Raw genomic sequence first — 23,700 nt, 5'->3', positions numbered from 1 at the left:
GCTGGTAGAAATGCAAATTAATACATTCCTTTTGGAAAGATGTTTGGAGAACACTTCGTGATCTAAAAATAGATCTGCCATTCAATCCTATAATTCCTCTACTAGGTATATACCCAGAAGACCAAAAATCACATTATAACAAAGATATTTGTACCAGAATGTTCACTGCAGCCCAATTCATAATTGCTAAGTCATGGAAAAAGCCTAAGTGTCCATCGATCCATGAATGGATTAATAAATCCATGGAATACTATGCAGCCTTAAAGAAAGATGGAGACTTTGCCTCTTTCATGTTTACATGGATGGAGCTGGAACATATTCTTCTTCTTCTTTTTTTTGCAAACTCAAAAGATCAAAATTTTATCCTTTTAAAATATATATAATATACCTATACATGATATAATATTTGTATATATGAAATCTATATTTTGGAACATATTCTTCTTAGTAAAGTATCTCAAGAATGGAAGAAAAAGTATCCAATGTACTCAGCCCTACTATGAAACTAATTTATGGCTTTCATATGAAAGCTATAACCCAGTTATAACCTAAGAATATGGGGAAGAGGGAGAGGGAAGGGAGGGGAGGGGGGAGGTTGGGCAGAGGGAGGGTGATTGGTGGGATTACACCTACGGTGCATCTTACAAGGTGCATCTTACATGTGAAACTTAGTAAATGTAGAATATAAATGTCTTAACACAATAACTAAGAAAATCCCAGGAAGGTTATGTTAACCAATGTGATGAAAATATGTCAAACGGTGTATAAAACCAGTGTATGGTGCCCCATGATTGCATTAATGTACACAGGTATGATTTAATAAAAAAAAATAAAAAAAGAGAATAAATAACTTGGCCTAGACAGAATGGGGATAAGAAAAGGCTTCCCTCAATCAGGAGGAGAGGCTTCCCTAGATGGTGGGGAGGAGGCAGAGGGAGTGGCAAAGGTTCTCCTGGGCAGAAAACACAGCACATACAGAGGCCCTGGGCAGTAGCTGTAGGAACTGAAGGGTGGCAAGTGAAGCTGGACTCCAACAGATCCAGGGACAGAGTGGGTGGTGACACTGGGGAGGAAGCCTGGGCACAAGATACAGGGCTTTCTTAGCCACACTGGAATTTTTGGCCTTAAAGGCAAGGGAAAGAAAAGGAAGGGTTGATGAGGTGATGGGAGTCCTGTTTCGGCAAGATCTCTCTGTGGTCTCTCTGACCACAGCAGACCTCACAGCAGAGAATCCAAGTAGGAGCCTGCGTGAGGCAGCCATGGAGTCAGGGAGTGGCCACATGGCTGGATCGGGGTGGCAGGGGGAGGGTGGGCAGGTAAGATGGGGAGACAATGTCAATTTGAAATACATTTTAGAAATAAGTTTTTAAAAGTAGAATCGATAGGATATGCTGAGGGATCTGATGTTGGCAGTGACAAGGACAGAAAAAAAAAAAAATCAAGGATAGGTCAAGCTTTTGATTTGAACAACCAGGCAGGCGACTGAATTTGGGGACAGGCAGTGTGTCAAAAGTTTGATTTTAGACAGGTTAACTTTGAGATGCTCATTAATTTTCTTCAGTTACAGAAGATCAGGCCCAGGAACTCTGGTATAGTCTTGGCTTCTTTCTGGATTCCGGGGCAAATGTTAAGGTGAGCACAGAACTCCCACAGAACTCAGAGAGGTTCAGCGTGTCTTGCTAGAGCTGTGTTGGTTATGGCAACTTTGACATTGCCTAATGCAGAGCCAATCACTATATTTACAAATTCACTGGGTTTTTAAGTCACCAGGGAAATTTTAACTAAAATTAACTGCACATTAGGAGGATACAATATTATAATTTTTTTTAAACTACAAGGCTGTTAACACAGCTAATGATCTGCATCATTAGATGCTGGAAGATTTTTCTCTTCCTTAATGGGAAAGCAGCTCATAGGAATGGTTTGTCCTCTTACTGACCCAGATGAAAATACAGAAACAGAAACAAGCCCTTCTTTACCATCATGAAGCCAGAAACTGAAGTCAAAGACATGTTTTCCCTACAGATCCCTGCTTGGATCTTCTCAGACCTCTGCTTCAATAAAACAAAAAATAAGTTTTTAAAGAAATCTATGAATTACTACCCTTTCCTCTTTACCCTTCTCTTTCTGCTGAGGTTAGGCCCATACTCCTTCTGTCCAAGAGTCAGCATTGCTTAAAATTTTTCATATTTTTTGATTTAGTGATTCCAGTGGATTGATGGCCTTAGAAGAACTATCAGAAATGTAGGAGAAGAAGTTTTATTTCTTGAATTGTTGCTTTCAGTGTTATTCACTGGAAAGACTCTAAAAGTCCAGCAAAAGCAGAAGGTTAAGCAAACTATCCTATAGTCACACATGGGACAACAGCAGGCAGCCATTACATTATTTACAAAAATTTTTACTAACCTAAGAAAGTACCTGGGATGAATGAGATAAAGCAGGATACATCCTTAATCACACAATATACCATAAAAACTATTTACAAAAAAAACAAAGACTGCACAGAAGAAAGACTGGAAGGAAAGACATGGAAATGGTAACAGTGGGAGGGGCCAGGTGACTGCTTTACTTTCTGTGCATGTCCCAAATTGTTCACAATGAGCACACATTACTTAGATATTGCATAAAATATCCTGCCAAGTGGCAAGTTGGAAATTAAAAAAAAAGAAAAGAAAAGATATTGCATAAAACACTTAATGGGTGTTACTGGGTTAATGGGTTTCCCTGTTATTTTACAACTGGTGATTCACATTTCTGTATAGAATTCTAAGTTTTCCTGGGTCCCTGTTTTCAATATAGCTGGTCTTTGTTGAGTGTCCTGTGCCTATCTTACTAGCCACTAGACATAAGAAGTGTAGCATCTTTGACAGGCAGTGTGTCAAAAGTTTGATTTTAGACAGGTTAACTTTGAAATGCTCATTAACTTTCTTCAGTTACAGAAGATCAGGCCCAGGAACTCTGGTATAGAGTTCCCAACCAGTATCCAAGTAGCCTTCCTGCTCTCTTATGAAAGTGGACCCTGGGTCAGGAGGACTAAGCCACTGGGCTGGAAGAGGAACACAGGGAGCTGGGATGGCAAGGCAGGCTGCACACTGGAGTGTTAGATGCCATTTTGTTGGAAAGAAGAAGCCATGGCAGGCTTTTATTACAGAAGACGCTCTGATGGTTGGGGACAGAATGGGTTGAAGTGGGAGAGAGGCCTGATGAGAGGCTATTGAGAAGATGAGGATCTGGCTCACCACCTGTAGCACAGTGACAGCTACATATACCCAGGCTGGTGGTTGGAACCCAGCCTGCGCCAGCTAAACAATGGTAACTGCAAAAAAAAATAGCCAGGCATTGTGGCGGGTGCCTGTAGTTCCAGCTACTTGGGAGGCTGAGGCAAGAGAATTGCTTAAATCCAAAGGTTGCTGTGAGCTGTGATGCCACGGTACTCTACCGAGGATGACATAGTGAGACTCTGTTTCAAAATAAAAAACAACAACAAAAAAAGATGAGGGTCTGGTTTACAGCAGAGCAGCAGGGATGGGAGTGCAGGAGACAGCAAAGAGACAGAACCGGTGGGAGATGTGACAGTGACGCCTACACTCTGCCTCCCAGCCCCGACTCAGTTCCAGATCTTCCATGACCAGGTAAAAAACCTGGAAGTGATGAGATAGAAGCTGGAATCTTCACTCATGAAAAAAATGTGGGAAATTTAATTTCAAGGGGTTCTCAAAGTCAAAAGGCAAGTCAGTGGAGGTGGTAATGGGGTAGGGTAGAGAGAGGACTAGGACAGAGGACACTCGCGTTTACTCAATGGAGACCTCATGTTTACTGACTGCCTACCAAGCCAAGGCTTTCCTCTGTCCTGACAAGCACCTCCCAAGTTAGGTATTACTACTTCCTTTTTGTAGGTGAGAAACTTGAGGCCAAGAAAGGTTAAATAATTTGTCCCCAAACACATTAGATTAGAACCAGAATTTTCGCTCAAATTCATACTCTTTTCACCTTACCAGCGTCAGAGAGAATGTTCAAGACTCTCTGCCTTGGGCTGCAGGGTAGATAGTACTGCTACTCACCCTGATGAGGAGGAACAGTGGGTTTGGGAGAAGAGTTTGAGTTCAGCGTGGGACGGCTGATTCTGAGGTACTTGAGCGGCTTCCAGTAGAGGAGAGCAATAGGCTGCTGTGTAGACAGCTCTGGCATTTATAAGCAAGACTAATCTGGAGGCAAAAGTTTGGGAGCCTTCAGATGCTAAGATGGAATTCAAACTACTGGCAAGGATGAGACGGTCCAGAAACACTGAGTAGAATGAAGAGAGTAGTGGATGGAATCCTTTGAAACACCTACATTTAAGAGCCGCGTAATGGACAGGATGAGTGGCCATAGAACATTGAGTTCCTATGTCACAGGAGCTGAGGGGGAGAACATGCCTACTTCCAAGAGGTCAAGTAAGAGAATAAAGATCTCAAAGAAGGAATGCACTGGACTTAGCAGAAAAAACTCCTGGGGGGTGGGGTGGGTGGTAGGAGCAGAGATCAAGGTGCCAATGGGTTGAAAAATGAGTAGAAAGCCAGGAAATGGGGAACATGAATGAATATATACAACTCTTTTAGAAAATCAGACAGTAATGGGGAAGAGGCAAGATTAATGACACAGAAGAGGAAGGGTGACAGGATGTGGAAGTACGCAGTATACCTGCAAGTGGCAGAGACCTGTTTAAATGCAGATAGGTGGAAGGAAGTACAGAGGAGGTGTGGAAGGTGTGGGAGAGACACAGATAACAAGAGGCAGGTCTCTGAGGTGAAGAGCAGGCAGAATCCAGTGCACGAGTTACAGAAGAATGTAAGTATTTTGCCCAAATTAACACAGAACTCAAGTGTGGGCCTCATTGCTGAACACTGGGCTGCCTTGGCCTCCCAGGTGTCCATGAGGTTAAGGACAGGAGTTGTGGGAGTCACTGCATCAGGGAGTTGCAGGGACCATAGGCAATGTTCAGAGGACAGGCTGTGTACCTGGCCTTGGAGATGGCCAAACACAAAATCAAAGGAGAAGTCAAGGAATGGGGAGTTGAAGGTGGTGGTGGGGTGTCCTCTGTGAGAGGTCTGATGTTCACTCAGGATGGTGATAATGCTGCTTCTCAGATAAAGCAATCCACAAAGTATGTCCTCATAGGTGTGCAGGTGTGTGGGTGGGTGCCCACCACGTGCAAGGTTCAACAAATGATGAATGAATCCAGGTGGTCCGGCAGCAAACAGGGACATACACCTGGCAAGCATTTCTTCCTTCCTTGTGACATGCTAGTTTTCTTCAGCTACTCACACCTCCCCCCAGTCCAGTGACTTGACTGATAGTTCGGGGATAATCCCACATTCCTTTCAGTAACTGGTCAGAAACCTAAGCCAGTCGGGGCATGGAATATCCTGGCCTCAGGAACTGGTTCGGGAATGGAAATGTGACCCCCAACTAAGGCCAGTGAGGTACGTGAGGATGCTTGGTGAGTGCTCTGGTCAAGGGCCAGAAAACCAGGAGCAGTGTGCCACAAGTTCAAGAACAAAGTCAACTCACATAAGCAGAATCAACAGACTAACTGGCCCAAGGGTCGTGCCAGAGCCTTGCTGGGCCAGGCCTGGTTGCTGTCAGCCTTCTGGATCTCTGAGCCCTTCGTCACTTGTGCTTATCGTTTCTCAGGACTCCCACAACATGTCTTCCCACTTCCTTGCCTCTGCTCCCCTAATCTACTCTTCATAGCTGAGTTACCTTTCTAAAACACTAACCCAGTAACAACTCCCTCTTTAAGTATCTTTGATGGTGTCTTACTGTTGGAGATATACAGGTGATTAAACACAGCCCAGGCTCTCTGGGGTGGAGGGCTGCTTACATGTGTCAAGGCAGACAGAGGAATGGAAGAGGTGGGCATGTGCTCAGGGTGAACAGGAGTCGTACAGGACAGGGAAGGCTGCATCTCTCTGCCACCCTGCAGAGCTCCATGCACCCCCCTGCAGGAGTCTGGACCAGACCGTTCTCTCTCAGACTTTTGTGCCCTTTCTCAGGCTGCACCTGCTCCCAGGAGAGCCCTTCTGGCCTGTCCATCCTCTGTCAAAGTGGCTGTCACCTCTTCCTTCTCTGGCATGCTGGAGGCAGGGCTTTATTTCGGTTGGGTACTTTTTACCAGGTATCCTGGGTGCTCAGTTCCCTTATCACTACCCATAGCACATGACCAGTTTCATCCCTTCATTTTTTATACTTCTTTTTCATTCAGTGAGGAAATTCTGGCCACTGCCCCCCTCAGTAACTGTACCACCGAGAACAGACAGTTCAAATACTCTTAGTATCCAGGTATCCCCTCTCGTCAGTGCCCCAGAGGAAGCACTTGGTCCTTTCTCAACAACAGCTACTGGGTATTTCCTACTTTTCAGGCAGAGCAAGGGAAGAGGCAGTGTAGGCACCTTGCTTCCAGTCAATCCCACAGGGACCCGCACATGAAGCAACTGAACTGGGAAGTCAGTTTGCAAGAATGGCAGCCACCCTAAGACTTCACAAGGTCTTTCTCCTTCCAAAGGCAACTGCCACCTGTTGTCACCTGCTGGGAGAGTGGCCCTGCTGTCTCCCTTGCCATCCCACCCAAAGAGCCCAGAGAGGTGAAGCAGAAGAGCTCACCATGACCCAGCCCTCTCCCTGGGAAAGAACTTCCCTGGGAGGACAGCTCCAACCACACAACATTCCTGGTGGTGGGTGAAGAGGGACGCAGATGAAAGGCCCAAGAGGCAGCTAGATGGTGCCTTTGTCAGCCCCCACGAGGAGAGGATGGACACTCCTGAAATGTGTCCAGTTAGAGGAAAGGTTTTCATTCCGACAAAGGACGGCCCAGACTCCCTTGGGCAGAAAATGGAAAAGCCATCTACTTTCAGGGGCTCAGGCTGAGATCCCACAGCAGAGCGGGCTCTGGGAAGCCAGAGCCTGAGATTTCTGAGGGACCCCTGCTAACCGAGGCCTCCTGCTCCAGGGTATGAATTGTATGGGTGAGCTCTAGGGACCAGGTGAGTTGAGGGGCTAGGACCCTGGGCAGAAGAGAATCTTCCCCCCAGTCTATGGGAACATGGCGTGTAACCCCTATTGGGGTTATTAGGGCTGCATAAGGCCGACATTCAGCCTCTCTGGGCTCTTTGGGTGGGATGGCAAGGGAGACAGCAGGGCCACTCTCCCAGCAGGTGACAACAGGTGAGCAATAAGAATGAGTGACTAAGGACTAAGGGAGTCTTCCTCAGGGTTCTCAGATACTGCTGCTTGGGGATGACACTTTGGGGATTCCTTAGGGAAGAAGGAATGTCCGAGGCTTAGCAGGAGGTGGGGGAGGGGAGAAAGGCCATGGCAGTCACTTAATGTGAGCTAACTTTGAATCCCAGGACAGTGAATCCAGAAGGCCAGATTACATTCATAAGAATAACCAGAAAAGAGTGATGGGATGGGACAGGAAAGGGTGGCTAAGCAAGTATGCCAGGTCACCCCCTGGGCTGAGGTGCAGTCAGCTTTCTCAAACAGCCCCTCTTGGAGAATAGTCAGCAGAGGCCACCAGGCACTAGGCTCCATCAGCTGAGGAAGACAACAACTCAGAGCACTTGTTGTGCTTTTGAAAAGTCCTAGCCTGACTTTGGAAGAGCAAAAAGTGAGTTAAAAAGTTCAGGAATGTCTGGTCTGATCCACAATAGCTCTAAGATGACCTCTCCTGAGCAACTGGGCCTCTCTCTGCCTATCCCCTAAAGGCGCTTGCAGCCCCAGTAGGACAGAGCAGTTCAGTCTTTTCTCCATGACCAAGCTTGGGACCTGGGAGCCCAGCTCAGAGCTCTTCTCACCGGGGTGCAAAGAGAGAGGTCACCAGTGAAAGTACAGTGTTAGTTCTTTGGCTGGGATTGCTCCAGTTCAAACCAACATGGGTTCTCCAGGAGGCCTGTGAGTTTGCTTCAATCTGCTAGTTATTAGGACTAAGGTTCAAATGCAGGTCAAGGACCAGCCGGGGCAGTCTCCAGCCTCTCCATGGTTAACTCTTCCCCTCACAGTCCACTCGGTCTTCTGTTGCGGAGTGTCCAACTCTTCCTTAAACCAAAAGTGGTAAATCCTATCACAGTCGAACGTTACAGGTATGCCATTTACAGCATACTTAAAAAAATCAGAGAAGTTACTTCTACCTGCAGTCTTGGTTTTGTAATATAAAAATCTGATTCGAAGGAAATCTCCACATTCTCAGAGGTGATCTTGGGTTTTTCTTTAGTCTTCACTGTTTGGTTTGGATTTCCTAAGCATCATTTCTTTTTTTCCATCTCCTCTTTGCTTTCTTTTATAAGACAAAGATGCTGTGGCCTTTGCTTTAACTTGGTTAACAACGATTCTATGGCAATGTATTAAATTTCTTTCTCCTAAGTCCACTGAAGTCTTTTTGGACTTGGAGAGAGCTTTTTAAGAAAGAACTTGCTCATTCAGCAGGATTTTCCTCCCCACCCCAAGATCTGGTTCTGACCTGGAAAAAATAAGAGTGAGAAAGAGCAAGAGAATCCTCTAGTCCTGACGCTCAACTGCACAAACCACAAAAAGAGCCTTGCTCCAGTAACGTAATCACGGAGATTTCTGGCACCTTGGTCTTTCAAGAAAAATACATCCATCTGCTGGCACAGGGACCCATCAAACTAAACCCTGTTCGGCGTGGAGTTCCCGATTCATTAGTGCTGGAAAGTCTATAGCGAGGCTGGCTGTCCCCATTGGATGGCGCCTCCCTGCAGTGCTGTCTGTGCACCCACAGCTGTGTTTTCACTTAAGACCACTTCTGACTCTGCTGCACCTTGTTCCAGAGGCTTGCTCTATTCTTATTCCGGTTAAAAGTGACAGGACAAGGGTACTTCAACGCTGAGGTTTCACTTGCTGAGAAGAAAATAAATGCCTGTCTCTAGAGCTCTGGTCCACTCACAGGGGAAAGCTGCTTACTAGGTGGGAGCCAGTCCCAGGAGAGAAGGGCCTGGCAGCAGCTCGCCTGCCTGCCCTCAGGCCGCCTCCTCTTCTGAGGGCCCCTTCACCACTCACCAGCAAGCCCAGGGCAAGAGCGCTGTGCTTGCCACGCGCCACACTACTTTCTGCCTTTATTTCTGGTGAGTCCGGTGAGAGGAAATTCCTTAGAAGAACAGAAGCCCCTTTGCCTTGGCAACTTCCTGCTCAGGGTCGGGATGACACAGTCACTAGGGTGGACCATGTTTTTGCCTCTCAAATTTCTGAGCAGCATGAGAACAGGGACCACAAAGCATGGTGAGTACATGCAGACAGATGCAGAGAAGGTGCCACCAACCTTCTCATCCTACTCAAAACTAGAGCATTCCTGAGGGCTTTCCTGGCCAAAGAGGGTGACTATGGTGGCACATTACCGTATCACACCACTTCTGCTGAGAGCTCTGGGGCCACACACAACTGCTATTCAAGGGCTGGAGTCACCCAGAACTGCTTCTACAGGGAAGCGTCACTGTTGACAGCAGAGACTGCATATGGCCCTCCCCAGGCACGAAGGGGGTTGTGTATCTGTTGTCTAGGTTTCCTTGTGTATAAAGTATGTCAGCTCTGCCACCTACCTATTTGCTTTCTGAAGCTGTGGTCCTGCCCCCGGCAGTGGGGAGTGCCCACACTGCGGACCTTGTTGAAGCCTCCCACTTTTGAGTGGCTGCTGTTTGGCTTTGGTTCTACACTCCGTAAAGAGAAGAGGAATGTGTCAGAAGCAGCCTCAGAGACTGGCTATCAAGTCGCTCTGGCGATGTTCTATGCCTCACCCCTGAATCAAATGAGGTACAGCCAAGTTTGTATGTAGATCATAGGAGCTTGTACTCTCTAGTACAGTAACCTTCCTCAAAGGTGCTTTAATAATATGCCTCTATTTTTCTCAAAGTTTGTCTTAAGAAATAGTCTTATAAAATCTCTTTCTTATGCTAGAAAGATTATAGGTGGTGGCTCACACCTGTAATCTTATTTTATTTATTTATTTATTTATTTTTGAGACAGAGCCTCAAGCTACACCCTGGGTAGAGTGCCGTGGCATCACAGTTCACAGCAACCTCAAACTCTTGGGCTTAAGTGATTCTCTTGCCTCAGACTCCCAAGTAGCTGGAATTACAGGCGCCCGCCACAACACCCGCCTATTTTTTGGTTGTAATTGTCATTGTTGTTTGGCAGGCCCAGGCTGGATTCAAACCTGCCAGTTCTGGTGTATGTGGCTGGCGCCCTAGCCACTGAGCTACATGCCTGTAATCTTAGTACTTTGGGCAGCTGAGGTGAGAGGATTGCTTGAGGGCAAGAGTTTGACATCAGCCTGAGCAAGAACAAGACGCTGTCTTTATAAGAAACAGAAAAATTAGCTGCGTGTGGTGCCACACACCTAGTTTCAGGTACTTGGGAGGCTGAGGCAGGAGGATTACTCAAGCCCAGAAGTTTGAGGTTGCTGTGAGCTATGATGATGCCACTGTACCTTAGCCTGGGTGACAGAGCAAGATCCTATCTCTAAATAGACAGACAAGATGAATAAATAACATAAAATATTTTTTCATTTCCCATAAATGCACAAGGTTTCCATTGTTATAACACAATGACCCCAATGTAAAGTCTCATTTGAGAAACTGCTTATAATTGCTAAGAAAAACATTCCTCAGCTTTCAATGCAGTTATAACAAATAAACTTATAAAATCTCTCCCCTCTTCCCCAAGTGGGACTACTGACTATCTGATACTGAAATCAGAAAATATCATGCCTAATGCTCTATATGCTTGACAGTAGAAAAATAAAATAAAGAAAAAATAATTAAAAAAGCAAAAAGATGATGCCCAGTCACTCTTGGGCAATGCCCAGTGAATTGCATTCACTCTTCTAGATGTCATTTCTGCCTGCCTTCCTTGATTCTGATTTTCTTTCTTTCTATTGCATTCATTTCTTGTTTATTTCCTTTGTTGTAAGCTCTCTCAAATTCTTATGTAAATAAGGGAAAGTTATCCAAAATATAAGCTAAAGATACATAAAAATATGAGATCCAGGCAAGTCTGAATACAACCTGGTAAAGCAGTGACCACAATGGTAGACATTCATTTCGTGGAAGAAAATGGGACATTCCCATACAATCTTCAGAGCCAGTGATCAAGCTGGCTCTATTCTTGAAAAAACAGGAGAGAACAGAATGATCTTCCAGGGAATTGGCCTCAGTTTCCAGGGACTTGAGGAGTCAGAAGTTATATAATCCCAAGCGGGGAGCCAGCAGCTCTGGCCTTGTTCTCTCCCAGACTCCAGAGTGGTGGTGAGGTTCTGATGGCCTTAGACTTTTCATCTGTAAAATGGAGCTGAGTTCCTCTGTGGCTGTCCTTGTGGTTTGTTTTATGGGTGAATGTGAGATACTGTCTAGGCTTACTGGAAGAAAGCACACATCTCGTAATAAGGCCCTGCGATGTTGGCTGGGAGAGAAGCTCTGAGAAGTCAGAAGAATTGGTGCTCACATCTTCAGATGTAACAAGACACAGGTGGCAGTGAAGAGGAGTCCTCCTGCATGAGGCTGTCTCAGAGCAGCTGTCAAAGTTCATGAATTGACTTCATGCCAATTCTGCTTCTTTCTTTCCAGTAAAGGCCAAATATTGTTATCTCAGGTCCCTTTTGGTCCTAGGGCAGCCAATCTATCTTCCTCCCACACCAGCTGCTCTCCTCTCCTGCAACCTGGCTTCAACCTGCATCAGAGGCCTTAGTAGTACCCCCTGGCAAGAGAGTCACCCACTCTCCACCACCATCTAGCTGCAAAACGCCCTGAGAGGGCTTAATGGACTACTCAGAATAACCTGGAAGGGACACGTATGGGGCCTATACTTTGGGTTACCTGAGGTTCCCATTCTCAATTAAGAGAATTGCTTTTATCTTAGATAGCCTGTTTCTTTATAGAATAACACATCAACCTAAGAGGTGCAGTTGATGACTGTGGTAAAAACCAAAAACATCATGACTGGGCAACACAGTGAGACCCTGTCTCTACAAAAAATAGAAAAATTAGCCAGGTGTGGTGGTGTGCACCAGAAGACCCAGCTACTTGGGAGGCAGAGGGGGTAAGATCACTTGAGCCCAGAAGTTGGACAGCTGTGGTGACACTACTGTATTCCAGCCTGGGAAGAGAATGAGATCCTGTCTCAAAACAGAAATGACCAAAGAACACATGGGTACTGTGAAGTGTAAAGACAGTACAAACAGAAGGTTACAGTTAAGATGAAATGCAAAGACCAAATGGAGGGTAATTAGAAAGGGCCAGGATCCATTAAGAGGGAAAATGAACAAACTTTCTATTTGTCGTGCTATGAAAAATTAGCCTCGGTTAGAGGGAATCCTTAGATAATCTCACATAGTTGAAAATTACAAAAAACTTGGACATAATTTAAATGTCAAAAAATAAGTTGCCCAACAATTTTAGGGAACATTTTCATCAAGCAAAAATGTGTTTTCCCTTTGACCCCCATATAGAAGCTTTCTAGGAGTTCCAGACCTGGAACTCAGGGAATAGTCAGAACCTCTCAAAATCTAACTTTCTACCCTAGCCTAGATCTTCTAGTTCTGCAGTCCCCAACCCCTAGTACCTCTCTGTGGCCTGTTAGGAACCGGACCGCACAGCAGGAGGTGGGCAGCAGGCAAGCAGTAAAGCTTCATCTGTATTTACAGCCGTTCCTCACCACCTGAGCTCCACCCGTGAGATCAGCGGCGGCACTAGATTCTCACAGGAGCATGAACCCCATTGTAAACTGGCATGTGAGGGATCTAGGTTGCATGCTCCTTATGAGAATACAATGCCTGATGATCTGAGGTGGAGCTGAGGACATAGACAACACACTTAAGGTGTCACTGTCTCCCATCACCCCCAGGTGGGACTATCTAGTTGCAGGGAAATAAGCTCAGGGCTCCCACTAATTCTGCATTATGGTGAGTTGTGTAATTATTTCATTATATAGTATAATGTAATAATAATAGAAATAGTGCACAATAAATGTAATAACTTGAATTAACCCCAAACCATCCTCCCCACACAACTCCCTCATATCTGCCAGTCTGTGGAAAAATTCTCTTCCATGAAACAGGTCCCTGGTGCCAAAATGGTTGGGGACCACTGCTCTAGTCTAACTTTCTGCCCATTTGACAAATTTTCTTTCTAGAATTCCAAGAGTTATGCTGCTTTTGCTTCCACTTTCCTCCCTGGGATGCACACCTTGTGAGGCGAGGAAGGAACTTGCTCTGCTGGTGAGCACACAGACCTGTCTGAACAACCAACAACACGAGGCCCCTCAGAAGAGCAGTAGAGTCCTGTCTCTTCAGGCTGTCTGGTGTTGAATCCTGGCTTCATTTCCTATTTGCTGTGCAATCTCAAGTCATTTTATCTCTTCGTACCTCAGTCCTCCAATGTAAAAAGGAGATAATAACACTATCTACTTCATGGGTTGCTGTGAAAATTAAATGAGGAAAAACCACATCAGAACAGTGCCTGCCTGTAGCAAACTCTTAATAATGTTCCCAATGTAGTAAGGCCAGAGATTATTCCTGTTAATGAGTTGAGATCAAAATTAAAAACATGATTTTCTGGAATAAGCTAATAGGAATTCAACATTTTCTTTCTTTTTTTTTTTGTAGACAGTATTAATTTATTCTTCAAAATCACATATTTCAATGTCGTTGGCATAAATCTTTTCAAAGAGATAGGAATTCAACATTTTCAAACATGCTCCTTCTATCACTTGAGGAATTTCCACAATAGTACTGTCTGATTTCCTTACCTGAGCAGTATTTGGGAAGCCACTTCCAACCTATAGGTGTTTAGAGACAAGCAGGAGGACTCAATGCTCCACAGCCCACAACACCTGTGGCTGTGCCAACATGGGGTCTTCTATCACAGGGAAGCCCTGATTTCACTCCTTGGTGATGCCCGCTCCAGGGCTGCTCAGACTGCTGCAGTGTCAGGAGGCCTTGTGCCTCTTGACGAAACTCACTACTCAAAAGGGAAGCTTCCAAGGCCTCGCTGGTTGGCAGATATGTGCTCCAACATGGAAGCTGCCTAGCACTTCAGCACCAGTAACAACTTGTCCAGTAATCTCTGCTTAGAGAAATAAGAGGCCACACCAACCTGTCAGAGCATGGCAAGAAGGCTGGCCTCTGACAGTTCGGATACAAGAAAATTGCTTGTATCACGGTCTGATTCTTCTCATTTATTCTCAAGTTGGAACATGTCTCTCTAGCTGTGTATTTAATTATCATATTGTCCCAATTAGATGGTAAGTTCCAGGGGGAGAAATCCCAATTGATTACTCTTCATGATCCCCCACAAAGTCTTTACCAAATAAGGCTTTAAACTAAGGTGATGCAGGGTCCTGCACTAAACAGTAGCAGTCACAGATTCCATGTTCAACCAGACACTGTGCCAAAAACATCACATGTCCAGGTACCACTGCTTCTATTTTAAAGGTGAGGAAACTGAGGCTCGGAGGGATTAAATAACTTGCCTGCCAAAGGTCAGGGAATGCTTGGTCAACCTGGAAACAGAACACAAATTCATACAACTCTAAAGTCTGGGCACTTCGTACTGGGCCATATTTGCTATTTCTTCTCCCAAAGACAGGGGTACTGGGAGCTCCAACAATTTACCTCTCTCTCCCTCTAGATCCTAAGAGACACAGGACAGCAAATGACATTCAGGATGTCAGCCTTCTCAAGGCTCAGTGGCAAAGACATTGCTGAAGAATAAGGTGGGGGCCTTCCTATGCCCCTCAAATTTAAGACAGCAGAGGCTGAGCAGACTGACCTACCCAGTCGCAGATGGAAAGGCTGGTCTGGAGGAAGGGGACACCTGGGTGGGGGACCTGCCAGAGGCAATGTCATGCTTGGAGGCTGAAGGTGCTAGGTATGCCCACTCAGGTAGAGCAAGTGAGAGGGAGAGAGAAGAGATGACCCCACCTTTTCAATTCAATGAACCTACCCTCTTCTTGACACGGCTCATTCACATAGCAAGGTAGTCATAAGACAAGAACTAGAACCAAGGGCTTCTCACTGTCAGGGTTTCCTAAAGGCTAAAAGAGGAAATGTTAGCTAGTCAAAACATTGGATACCAGGAATAAAAACAACAGCAACAATAGAAGATAAGATCAATACAGGAACTATTATCCTACAGAAAAAATTGGGTGGGGACTCCTATAGGCAATTTCTGTTCCTTAGATCATGAGCCCCTATCCATGACTTCATTTGTAAAATGAAAGCCTCAGACGGTGCCCATAGCACAGTGGTTACTGACCACATACACCGAGGGTGGCGGGTTCAAACCTGGTCCCGGGCCAGTTACAACATCAATGACAACTTCATCAAAAAAATAGCTGGTCATTGTGGCGGGCGCCTGTAGTCCCAGCTACTTGGGAGGCTGAGGCAAGAGAATCTCTTAAGCCCAAAGAGTTTGAGGTTGCTGTGAGCTGTGATGCCATGGCACTCTACTGAGGGTGACATAGTGAGACTGTCTCAAAAAAAAAAAAGATATGAAAGTCTCAAAAAGCTAGATGTAATAGCTCATGCCTGTGATCCTACTATTCTGGAAGGCTGAGGCAGGAGGATTGTTTGAGCTCAGGAGTTCGAGACTAGCCTGAGCAAGAGTGAGAGACTCTGTCTCTACCAAAAATAGAAAAATGAACCAGGCATGGTAGCAGGTGCATGTAGTCCCAGTTACTTAGGAAGCTGACGTTAGGAGAATCATCAGGAGTTTGAGGTTGCAGTGAGCTATGATGATACCCTTGCACTCTACCTGGGGTGACAGAGTGAGATTCTGTCTCCAAAAAAAAAGGGGGGGGGGTTAGAAGCTATTGTCTAAGGTTCCTCTGGCTCTCCATTTCACAAGTCCAGAGCAAGCACTTGGTGAACATGGTTTCTGGGGTGCTCAGTACTGTGCCAGTACCATGGGAGGCTTAGAGAAGGATCTGGTTGAGTGGCCTGCCAGTACAGATGAGGCCTGAGGTGAACCTTGAAGGACAGCACAGATCTGAAAGGTGCAAGAGGGACAGATTCCAGATGATGGGGAACAGACAAGAACTTTAGCTCCCTAGGACAGAGACTACATGGGTAGTGTCCATCACTATATCCCCAGAACCTTCCAAGGTTTTTGGCAAAGTATGTGATCAATAAATAATTGTTGAAGGAAAAAATGTCCAAAACAGAGAAATGAGAATGAATATTCAGTATTCCATGAATATGTAAGAGATTTGTCTGACTACCGAGTGGATGCTATGCCTAGGGGAACAGTAACATAATACTATTGACAACGGTATCAAAAATAGTGATAAGCATATCAGTGTGTTCTCTTGCAGGATTCTCCCAGCAGCCTTGGGGGGTGGGTGCAGTTACTACTCTGACCTTACAGCTGGGAAGTCACAGGGGCTGAGTGAGACACTTGCTCTGGGTCACACAATTGTAGCCCTTGGGTCTTGAGCCTATAGTCCTTGACTCTTCCACAAGAAAAGAAAGCCTCAGCTGATGTCTGATAGGCATGAAAACCTGAACCCTCTTCTAGTTCGTGACCCCCTCCTAGTCCACCTGCAGCTATTTTCTGATACCAAGCTGCGCCTGACCTGAGATCCAGTCATTTCAAGGGCAATGCTGGTGTCCTATGTAGAAGAATTAAAAAAAAATACTTTTTATTGGGAGTTTATTATAGAGTCACAGAAATTGCAAAGACAGTACAGAGAGGTTCCATGTACCCGTCACTCAATTTCTACCAAAGGTTACACCTTAATATACAGTATGATATTAAACCCAGGGAACTAACACTGGCACAGTGTCACTAATTTTATACCATTTTGTTCACACACGTAGATTCACGGCAATCTAGATACAGACAGTTCCCTTCCTACAAAGGCTTCCCTCAGCCCACCTTCCTGTCCCCTACCATCCCTAACTCCTGGCCACTACCCATCTGTTCTCCTTTTCTACAATTCTGTCATTTTGAGAATATTATCTAAATGGAATCATACAGTATCTTAAATGGCTCTTCAAAATTATCCTAACATCAGAAGTTGACCCATTTTTTTACATTTGTAGGAGGATATAAAAATAACATCAATATCCCCGAAGAGAAATGAAAACTTAAGCAGAATAAAACACGTTTCTATCCTAGTTCTGCCACTTCTAGCTATGTGATTTTTGACAAGTTATTTTGGTAGAAGTCTCAGCTTTCCCATCTGGAAGAATGGGTATAAGATTTAAGGACGAAGTGAAGCAACACATGGAAGCACTTGGCAAACAGCAACCGCTCAATAAATTCTGTTTGTTATTATTAATGAAAAGCCAAGGAAGCCTCTGCTTCTTTATAGAAAAAACAGGGCTATTAATGGTCACAGACTATTAAGGAAATGACCACGCCAGCCCTTAAATAACCTCGGGTTATTCTTCCCATTTCTTCCCAAGACTCTAGTGTGGAAACAACTTGGGGACTCTTAAAGGCACTTCCAAAGTCTTCGTGTGCACGGCCTCATGAGAACAAGCAGCCACCACCGCTCCAGGTTTACTAGGGAGCTTCGAAAGTGGGGAAAATGCCCCAGTGCTCTCCACATAGCCACAGAATGGCCCCAGAGAAGCTGGGTTTGTGCCGAGACCCCCAGGAGCACACTGAGCACGGAGAAGGGGGCAGTGCCAAAGAGAGGCAGGGTTCAGATGTGTGATTGAATTAGGTGCTGTGTGGGTATTCTACAAGGCTCCGCCTCACTCAAAGGCTGCATGTGAGAAGGGGACAATGGCCTGTACTACTCACGAGGTCATCTTTACTATGACTAGCTATGGAAATCTGAAAAAAATCTCCCCCAAAATCACATATGCAAAGACTCCATTATACAGCTGAGAGAGCACTCTACTTTGAGCCTTTGAGTAGCTGAGAACTCAGCACAAATGGCTGGCTATGTCTAAGCAATGTGCCCAAGGCCCATTGAAAATGGGACAAAACCAGGCATTCAGGATCCTTCATGATTTATTGAAAGTGGCATTGTCTGAGCCTCTGCATGGCATCAGCAGGGGTGGGACGGAGGGCACTCCTCCTGATGGTGGGGTCACCTCATGTGTCTCCTGTTCCCTTGGACTTTTCAACTCCCCTGGCCCGCATTCACTCACTCAATTTTTCTCCTTTGAAGTTATAGAATACCCTCTCATCTATCACTGACATGTTGGGTTTCAAAAGGATTGGGAGTGAAATCACTCTTTTTTTTTTTTTTTTTTAAATAAATGGGAAGGGCTCAGCTGGGGAGAGAGCAGGAGGTAAGGAGGGAGGGGAACAAGCAAAGAGGAATGATGGCTGGTTTCCCCTAGTTCCTACCCAGTGTCTGGCCTTGTGGCGGGGGATGGAAGCGTTCATGGTGTGCCAATTGTAGGGCCTGTGTGACTTCCCTCGGCCTCACTACCAAGACTTCATGTTGCATGCTAGTCGTCTGGCTTATGTGAGCAATCCTGATGCTTCCACTCCAACAGAGACAGTGGCCTGTGGCAGGGCAGGGCAGGAGGGGAGCACCAGACTTCCAGGTCTGGCTGCCTTGGGAGTTTTTAACTGATGGCCCAATGAACCTCAAGCTTGGAGGGTCCCCAGCTGACGCCTGATTTTCTTCCCAGGTGGTGGTGGCAGTGACACTCCTGGGTGGTTCCATATCCACCCAGCTGTCCAGTCAGAAATGCAGTATTACCCAGGGGCCCTCTCCTTGGCTGTAATCCTACTTCCTCATCCCTCCTCATCCTTCCCTCTGGGCAGAGTGGGGCTAGAGGCTCACTCCACAACTGCTAGAGCCATCTCACTGGTTTCTTGATGTCCACACTTTCACCCCTTCCACAGAGGTGCCAACAAGATCTTTCTAAAAAGAAGATCCCATCTCATCACTCTTGCAATGTAAAATGCTTCCATAGTACCCTGTTGCCCCGAAAATAAGACATCCTCTGAAAATAAGACCTACTTACAGGAAAGATAAGATGTCCACTGAAAATAAGACCTAGCGCATCTTTGGGAGCACACCTTAAAATAAGACACTGTCTTATTTTCGGGGAAACAGGGTAGAATATTGAAGCACTGGTTGCTTCAAACACTATTGATCCAAAAGTGTTTCAAGAAAACACTCATATTTCAAGGCAGAATAAATAAGTTCCTCCAGATCAGCACTGGTTATTCTCCAGTAGCATCTCCCACCACCACTGGGAGCCTTTCTGATGACATGGCCACGCCAATGGCCTGCATATTCTAGAACTGACACCACAACGCTCCCCCTGGAACACTCTTGGATAAGCCATTTCCAATCTGCTCTCCACCACCCTCCTTTACAGGAACTTTTGTGAGCTCCTACTTTGGATCACACTCTGGACCATGGGTTTCTTGAAGACAGGGCTGTGTCCTGCTGCCTTGCTGTGACTGACACAAAACTGATTATCAGTGTTGTTTTCTGAACAGTTTGGCTGCAGTGTATTTTCCCATGGATGAAAGATGGCAGGTCTCTACTTAGCTTGGCTGGAGTCGGTCATTTCACAGATTTCTATCAAACATTAGCTGCACATCCTTCCCAGGCAAGCAGTCCTTGGCCTCTCACTCACAGGCTTTCTTCCCACCACATTACACTCCAGCTGTTCTGAGGAAAACCCAATTCCAAGGGCAGTCATAACCAGTAAGCTGCCTTGTTGACTATAATTTTTAAAAGCCTCTCAGTTATGAGATTAAAGCATGATTGGGTGAGTCACTGACATGTGTGTTTGCATGTAATCGGCAAAGTCCTGTGTTTGGCACCATTCGCCATTCCAACTTTGTGCAATAGTAAGAAGGATTTATCTAGAAAGTTTAAAGGTTTTTCTCTTATCATCCTGCATCCTCCTTTCAAAAGATACAATCTTCAATTTGATGCCAAGTCTTAAGCCAGAAAAGCCTCATATCTGTTTAAAAGTCATTCCTGAGACATCCCTTTCAGATGGCTTCTGGAGGGCCCTGTGCCTGGCAAGGCTCCCAGGACTGACTCTGTCCCAAATCCACTCAGGTGCATCTGACTCTGTTGCAGGGAGTGTTTTCAAAAAGAAACTTCAGTGCCTAGGAAGTAAGTGTTTAAAAAGGAAGGGAGAAACTAAATATAAATATAAAATTATGAAACTTCCAGAAGAAAACATAGGAGAAAATCTTTGTGACATTGGGTTCATCAAAGATTTCTTAGTTATGATACCAAGAGCACAATCCCTAAAAGAAAAATTTGATAAACTGGATTTCAACAAAATGAGAAACATAAAGGAGGATGAAAAGATAAACCAGAAAGAATGAAAGATAAGAATATAAAAAGACAAGTCAAAGACTGGAAGAAAATATTTATAAATCACATAGTTGATAAAGAATTTGTATTTAAAATATAAAAAGAACTCTCAAAAATCAGTACTAAGAAATCAAAAAACCCAGTTAAAAAATGGGCAAAAGATATGAACAGTACTGCACCAAAGAAGATATGCAGACAGCAAATATGCACATGAATAGAGGCTCAATGTCATTAGCCATTATAGAAATTTAGGTTAGAACCACACCATGGTTAATACCACTATACACCTACGAGCATGGCTGAAGAAACACAGCGAGCAAAAAACCGCCAACAGCAAGTGCTGACAAGCACATAAGAAACAGAACTCTCACCACTGCTGGTGAGAGTGTACAGTGGCAAAGCCTCTGTGGAAAACTGTTTGGCAGTTTTTTATAAAGTTAGATACAGAGTGTGCCAAAAAAAGTATACACATTTCAAGAAAGGAAAAAACTGTATTAAAATTATAATAGTCAATATATACTGATAACATTTGTTATCTTGCATCTTGTATCTCTTGCAATTGCAGAAGTCAAGCATAAGTGTTACAATTTTAATACAGTATTTTTCTTTCTTAAAATGTGTATACATTTTTTCGGCACACTCTGCATACACTTACCATATAACCCAGTAATCCTACTCCTAGATATTTACCTAAGTGAAACGAAAACTTAATAGCCATACAAAAGCCTGTAGGCAAATGTAGCATTATTCATACGGCCAACTACTGGAAACAACCCAAATATCCTTCAAGTGGTAAATGACACACAAGCTTGGTATATCCATACAACAGAATACTACTTGGAAACAGAAAGGAATGACTGCAAATGGTTGCTGGGGCACTCAGCAACATGGATGAAGTTCAAGTGCATTGTTTACACTAAGTGAAAGAAGCTAGACTTAAGATGCTACCAACTGAATGATTCCATTTGTATGCCATTCTGGAAAGGTCAAAACTCTAGAGACAGAAAACAGGTTAGTGGTTACCAGGGGCTGAGGGGTGACTACAAAGGGGCACACGGGAGTGTTCTTGGATAATGCAATTTTTACGTCTTCTTTTTTTTCTTCGAGACAAAGTCTCACTCTGTCACCCTACATAGAGTGCCGTAGCATTATAGCTCATAGCAACTTCAAACTTTCTGGTTTAAACGATCTTCTTGCCTCAGCCTCCAGAGTAGCTGGGATGACAGGTGCCTGTCACGATGCCTGGTTAGTTTTTCTATTATTATTAGAGACTGGGTCTCACTCTTGCTTGGGCTGGTCTCAAATTCCTGAGTTCAAGCCATATACCCGCCTTAGCCTCCCAGAGTGCTAGGATTACAGTGTGAGACATCACACCTGGCCTGTGATGTCTTAATTGTGGTTATAAGACTGTGTGTGCAGCCTGTAAAAGTGGACACTAAGAAGGGAGAATTTTACTGCACACAGTAATACCTCAGTAGGGAAAAATGTGAATCTGGCTAAATGTGGCTGACGGGACTAGTGCTTATGGGGATATGAGATGCTAGCAATAGTATAAAAAATATCTGCCCTTTCATGGAAATAGCAGAGAGGACTGAAGAGTTGATGGAGCCCACAAGCAGGAAAACAAATGCAAGTCAAAATAGCAATAAAACATAATTTCCAACCTATCATTTTCAGACTCTGAATTTGGTGAGAAGCAGTGACAAGGCACTATTGCTTCCTTCTGAGGAAATCCTAAATTAGTCTAAACTCTTCTGGAAAATATAGTCATGTGCCACATAACAAGGTTTTGGTGAGTGATGGACCCCATATCTCATGGTGGTTCCATAAGATCATAGTACCATGTTTTCACAGCAATTTTTCTATATTGAGTATACACAAATACTTTGCATTATAGTCCAATTGCTTACCATGTTTGGTACAGTAAAACACTTTACAGGCTTGTAGCCTAGCAGCAATAGGGCAGACCACCCAGGTATACACCCTATGATGTTCCCCATGATAAAACCTGCCTAACGATGCATTTCTTAGAACATATCCCTGGCATTAAGTGACAAAGGACTGCACTCTATAATATTTGTAGAGTTTTAGACTTATAAGTCTAAAACTCTACAAATATATACTCTTTAGGATACATAGACAAATGTTATTACTAGACAACGGATAACTAATAGCTATCTTTTATGTTAATTTCTAAAGTTTTGTAAAACAAATATTACTTTTATAATAAAACAAGAAGAAGTAATAAAGATAATAACAAAGAGGAAAGTAGCACAGAAAATTTTAATTTCCTTAAATCTAGTAATTTTAAGAATGCATTCCTAAGGAAATAATTCAAAATGATTTTAAAGTTTTATGCATAAGAAAATTAATTGCAGTAGTATTTATAATAGCAGAAACTGGAAACACTATAACAATATTAGAAGCCACCCAACAGAATATTTGCAGCTTATATTTGCTTGACTTGGAGTGTGATGTGCAAAACTGGGTCCCTTCTCTTCCTTGCTCACAAATTTTGTCCCCATTAATGAAGCCAGTACCACCACACCCCAGTCTGGGCCTTCACCATGGAGCTCCCTCCACACACCCAGCCAAACCAGATCACTCTGCTTCTCCGCTGAGCAGCAGGCAGCTCTGGCCTGTGTCTCCAGATCAATTCGAGTGCCACAGATGAGGTGAAGTCTCCAGGCCAGGGCCGCTGCTGGTCACAGTCCTGCACTGGGATCTTTCCCATGCTCTTCTCTGTGTTCCAGGTAGCTCTGTGTGAAGACAGCAGTGGGGCCTTTCTCAGTATCCGGCCATCCAGTTAACACCTGTTGGGTATTTGCTATGTGTCAGGCACTGTTCTTAAGTATTTTATGGGTACAATTCATTCCTAATAATAGCCCCATGACACAGGTACTGTTATGACCTCCATCTTACTGATAAGGAAACTGAGGTACAGAAGAGTTAAAGTCAGGCAGCTAAATGAAAGAGTCAGGATCAGAACCTCACAGTATGACCCAGGGCCCATGCCCTTGCTCACTAAACTCCTTCCCAGCAGAAGGATATTTATTCTCAATAAATATCCATTCGCTGGAAGCTGGTAGCAACCAAGAGAGCTGAGAGTCTGGGTCAGGGGCAGTCTGCAGTGGAAATGGTACCAAAGAGGAACAGGTCTGGGCCCTCTGGTAAACATATCTCTGCAGGGACCAAGAAGGTAGTCTTGGCAACTGGGAGTCAGAAATTCAGGCCAGAAGGCCAGGAGGGCCCAGAAAAGGGAGAAGTTCAGAGTGCTGCTCCCCTGGAGGTGAGCTCAGCTGTGCTCAGAGCTGCCAGGAAGGCAGCTGAGACTGAGAGCTTGGCTGGTGGGAAGCTTGGAGGACGTGCTAAGTCCTGGTACTTAGATGGGGTAGAGGG

General features: G+C 44.7%; 1 protein-coding gene across 11 annotated transcripts in view; it reads right to left on the bottom strand.

The window, feature by feature from the left end:
• The window catches only part of DIS3L2 (DIS3 like 3'-5' exoribonuclease 2), a 408,739-nt gene that overhangs the window by 42,054 nt on the left and 342,985 nt on the right, over positions 1–23,700 (bottom strand). The window contains exon 16 of one of the 11 annotated variants that reach the window (XM_053598157.1): positions 22,850–23,114. The exons of the other annotated variants lie outside the window; for them this stretch is intronic. Coding sequence (XP_053454132.1) covers positions 23,007–23,114 — 108 coding nt within the window. The 3' untranslated portion in view covers positions 22,850–23,006. Of the gene's footprint in view, positions 1–22,849; positions 23,115–23,700 lie in introns of those variants that run through there. 11 annotated transcript variants of the gene reach the window in all.

Source organism: Nycticebus coucang, chromosome 7 (genome assembly GCF_027406575.1).
Source record: "Nycticebus coucang isolate mNycCou1 chromosome 7, mNycCou1.pri, whole genome shotgun sequence".
In the NCBI taxonomy this organism is placed as follows: Eukaryota; Metazoa; Chordata; class Mammalia; order Primates; family Lorisidae; genus Nycticebus; species Nycticebus coucang.
Note: the sequence above shows the minus strand (reverse complement) of the source record. Positions and strands in the feature narration are given on the sequence as shown.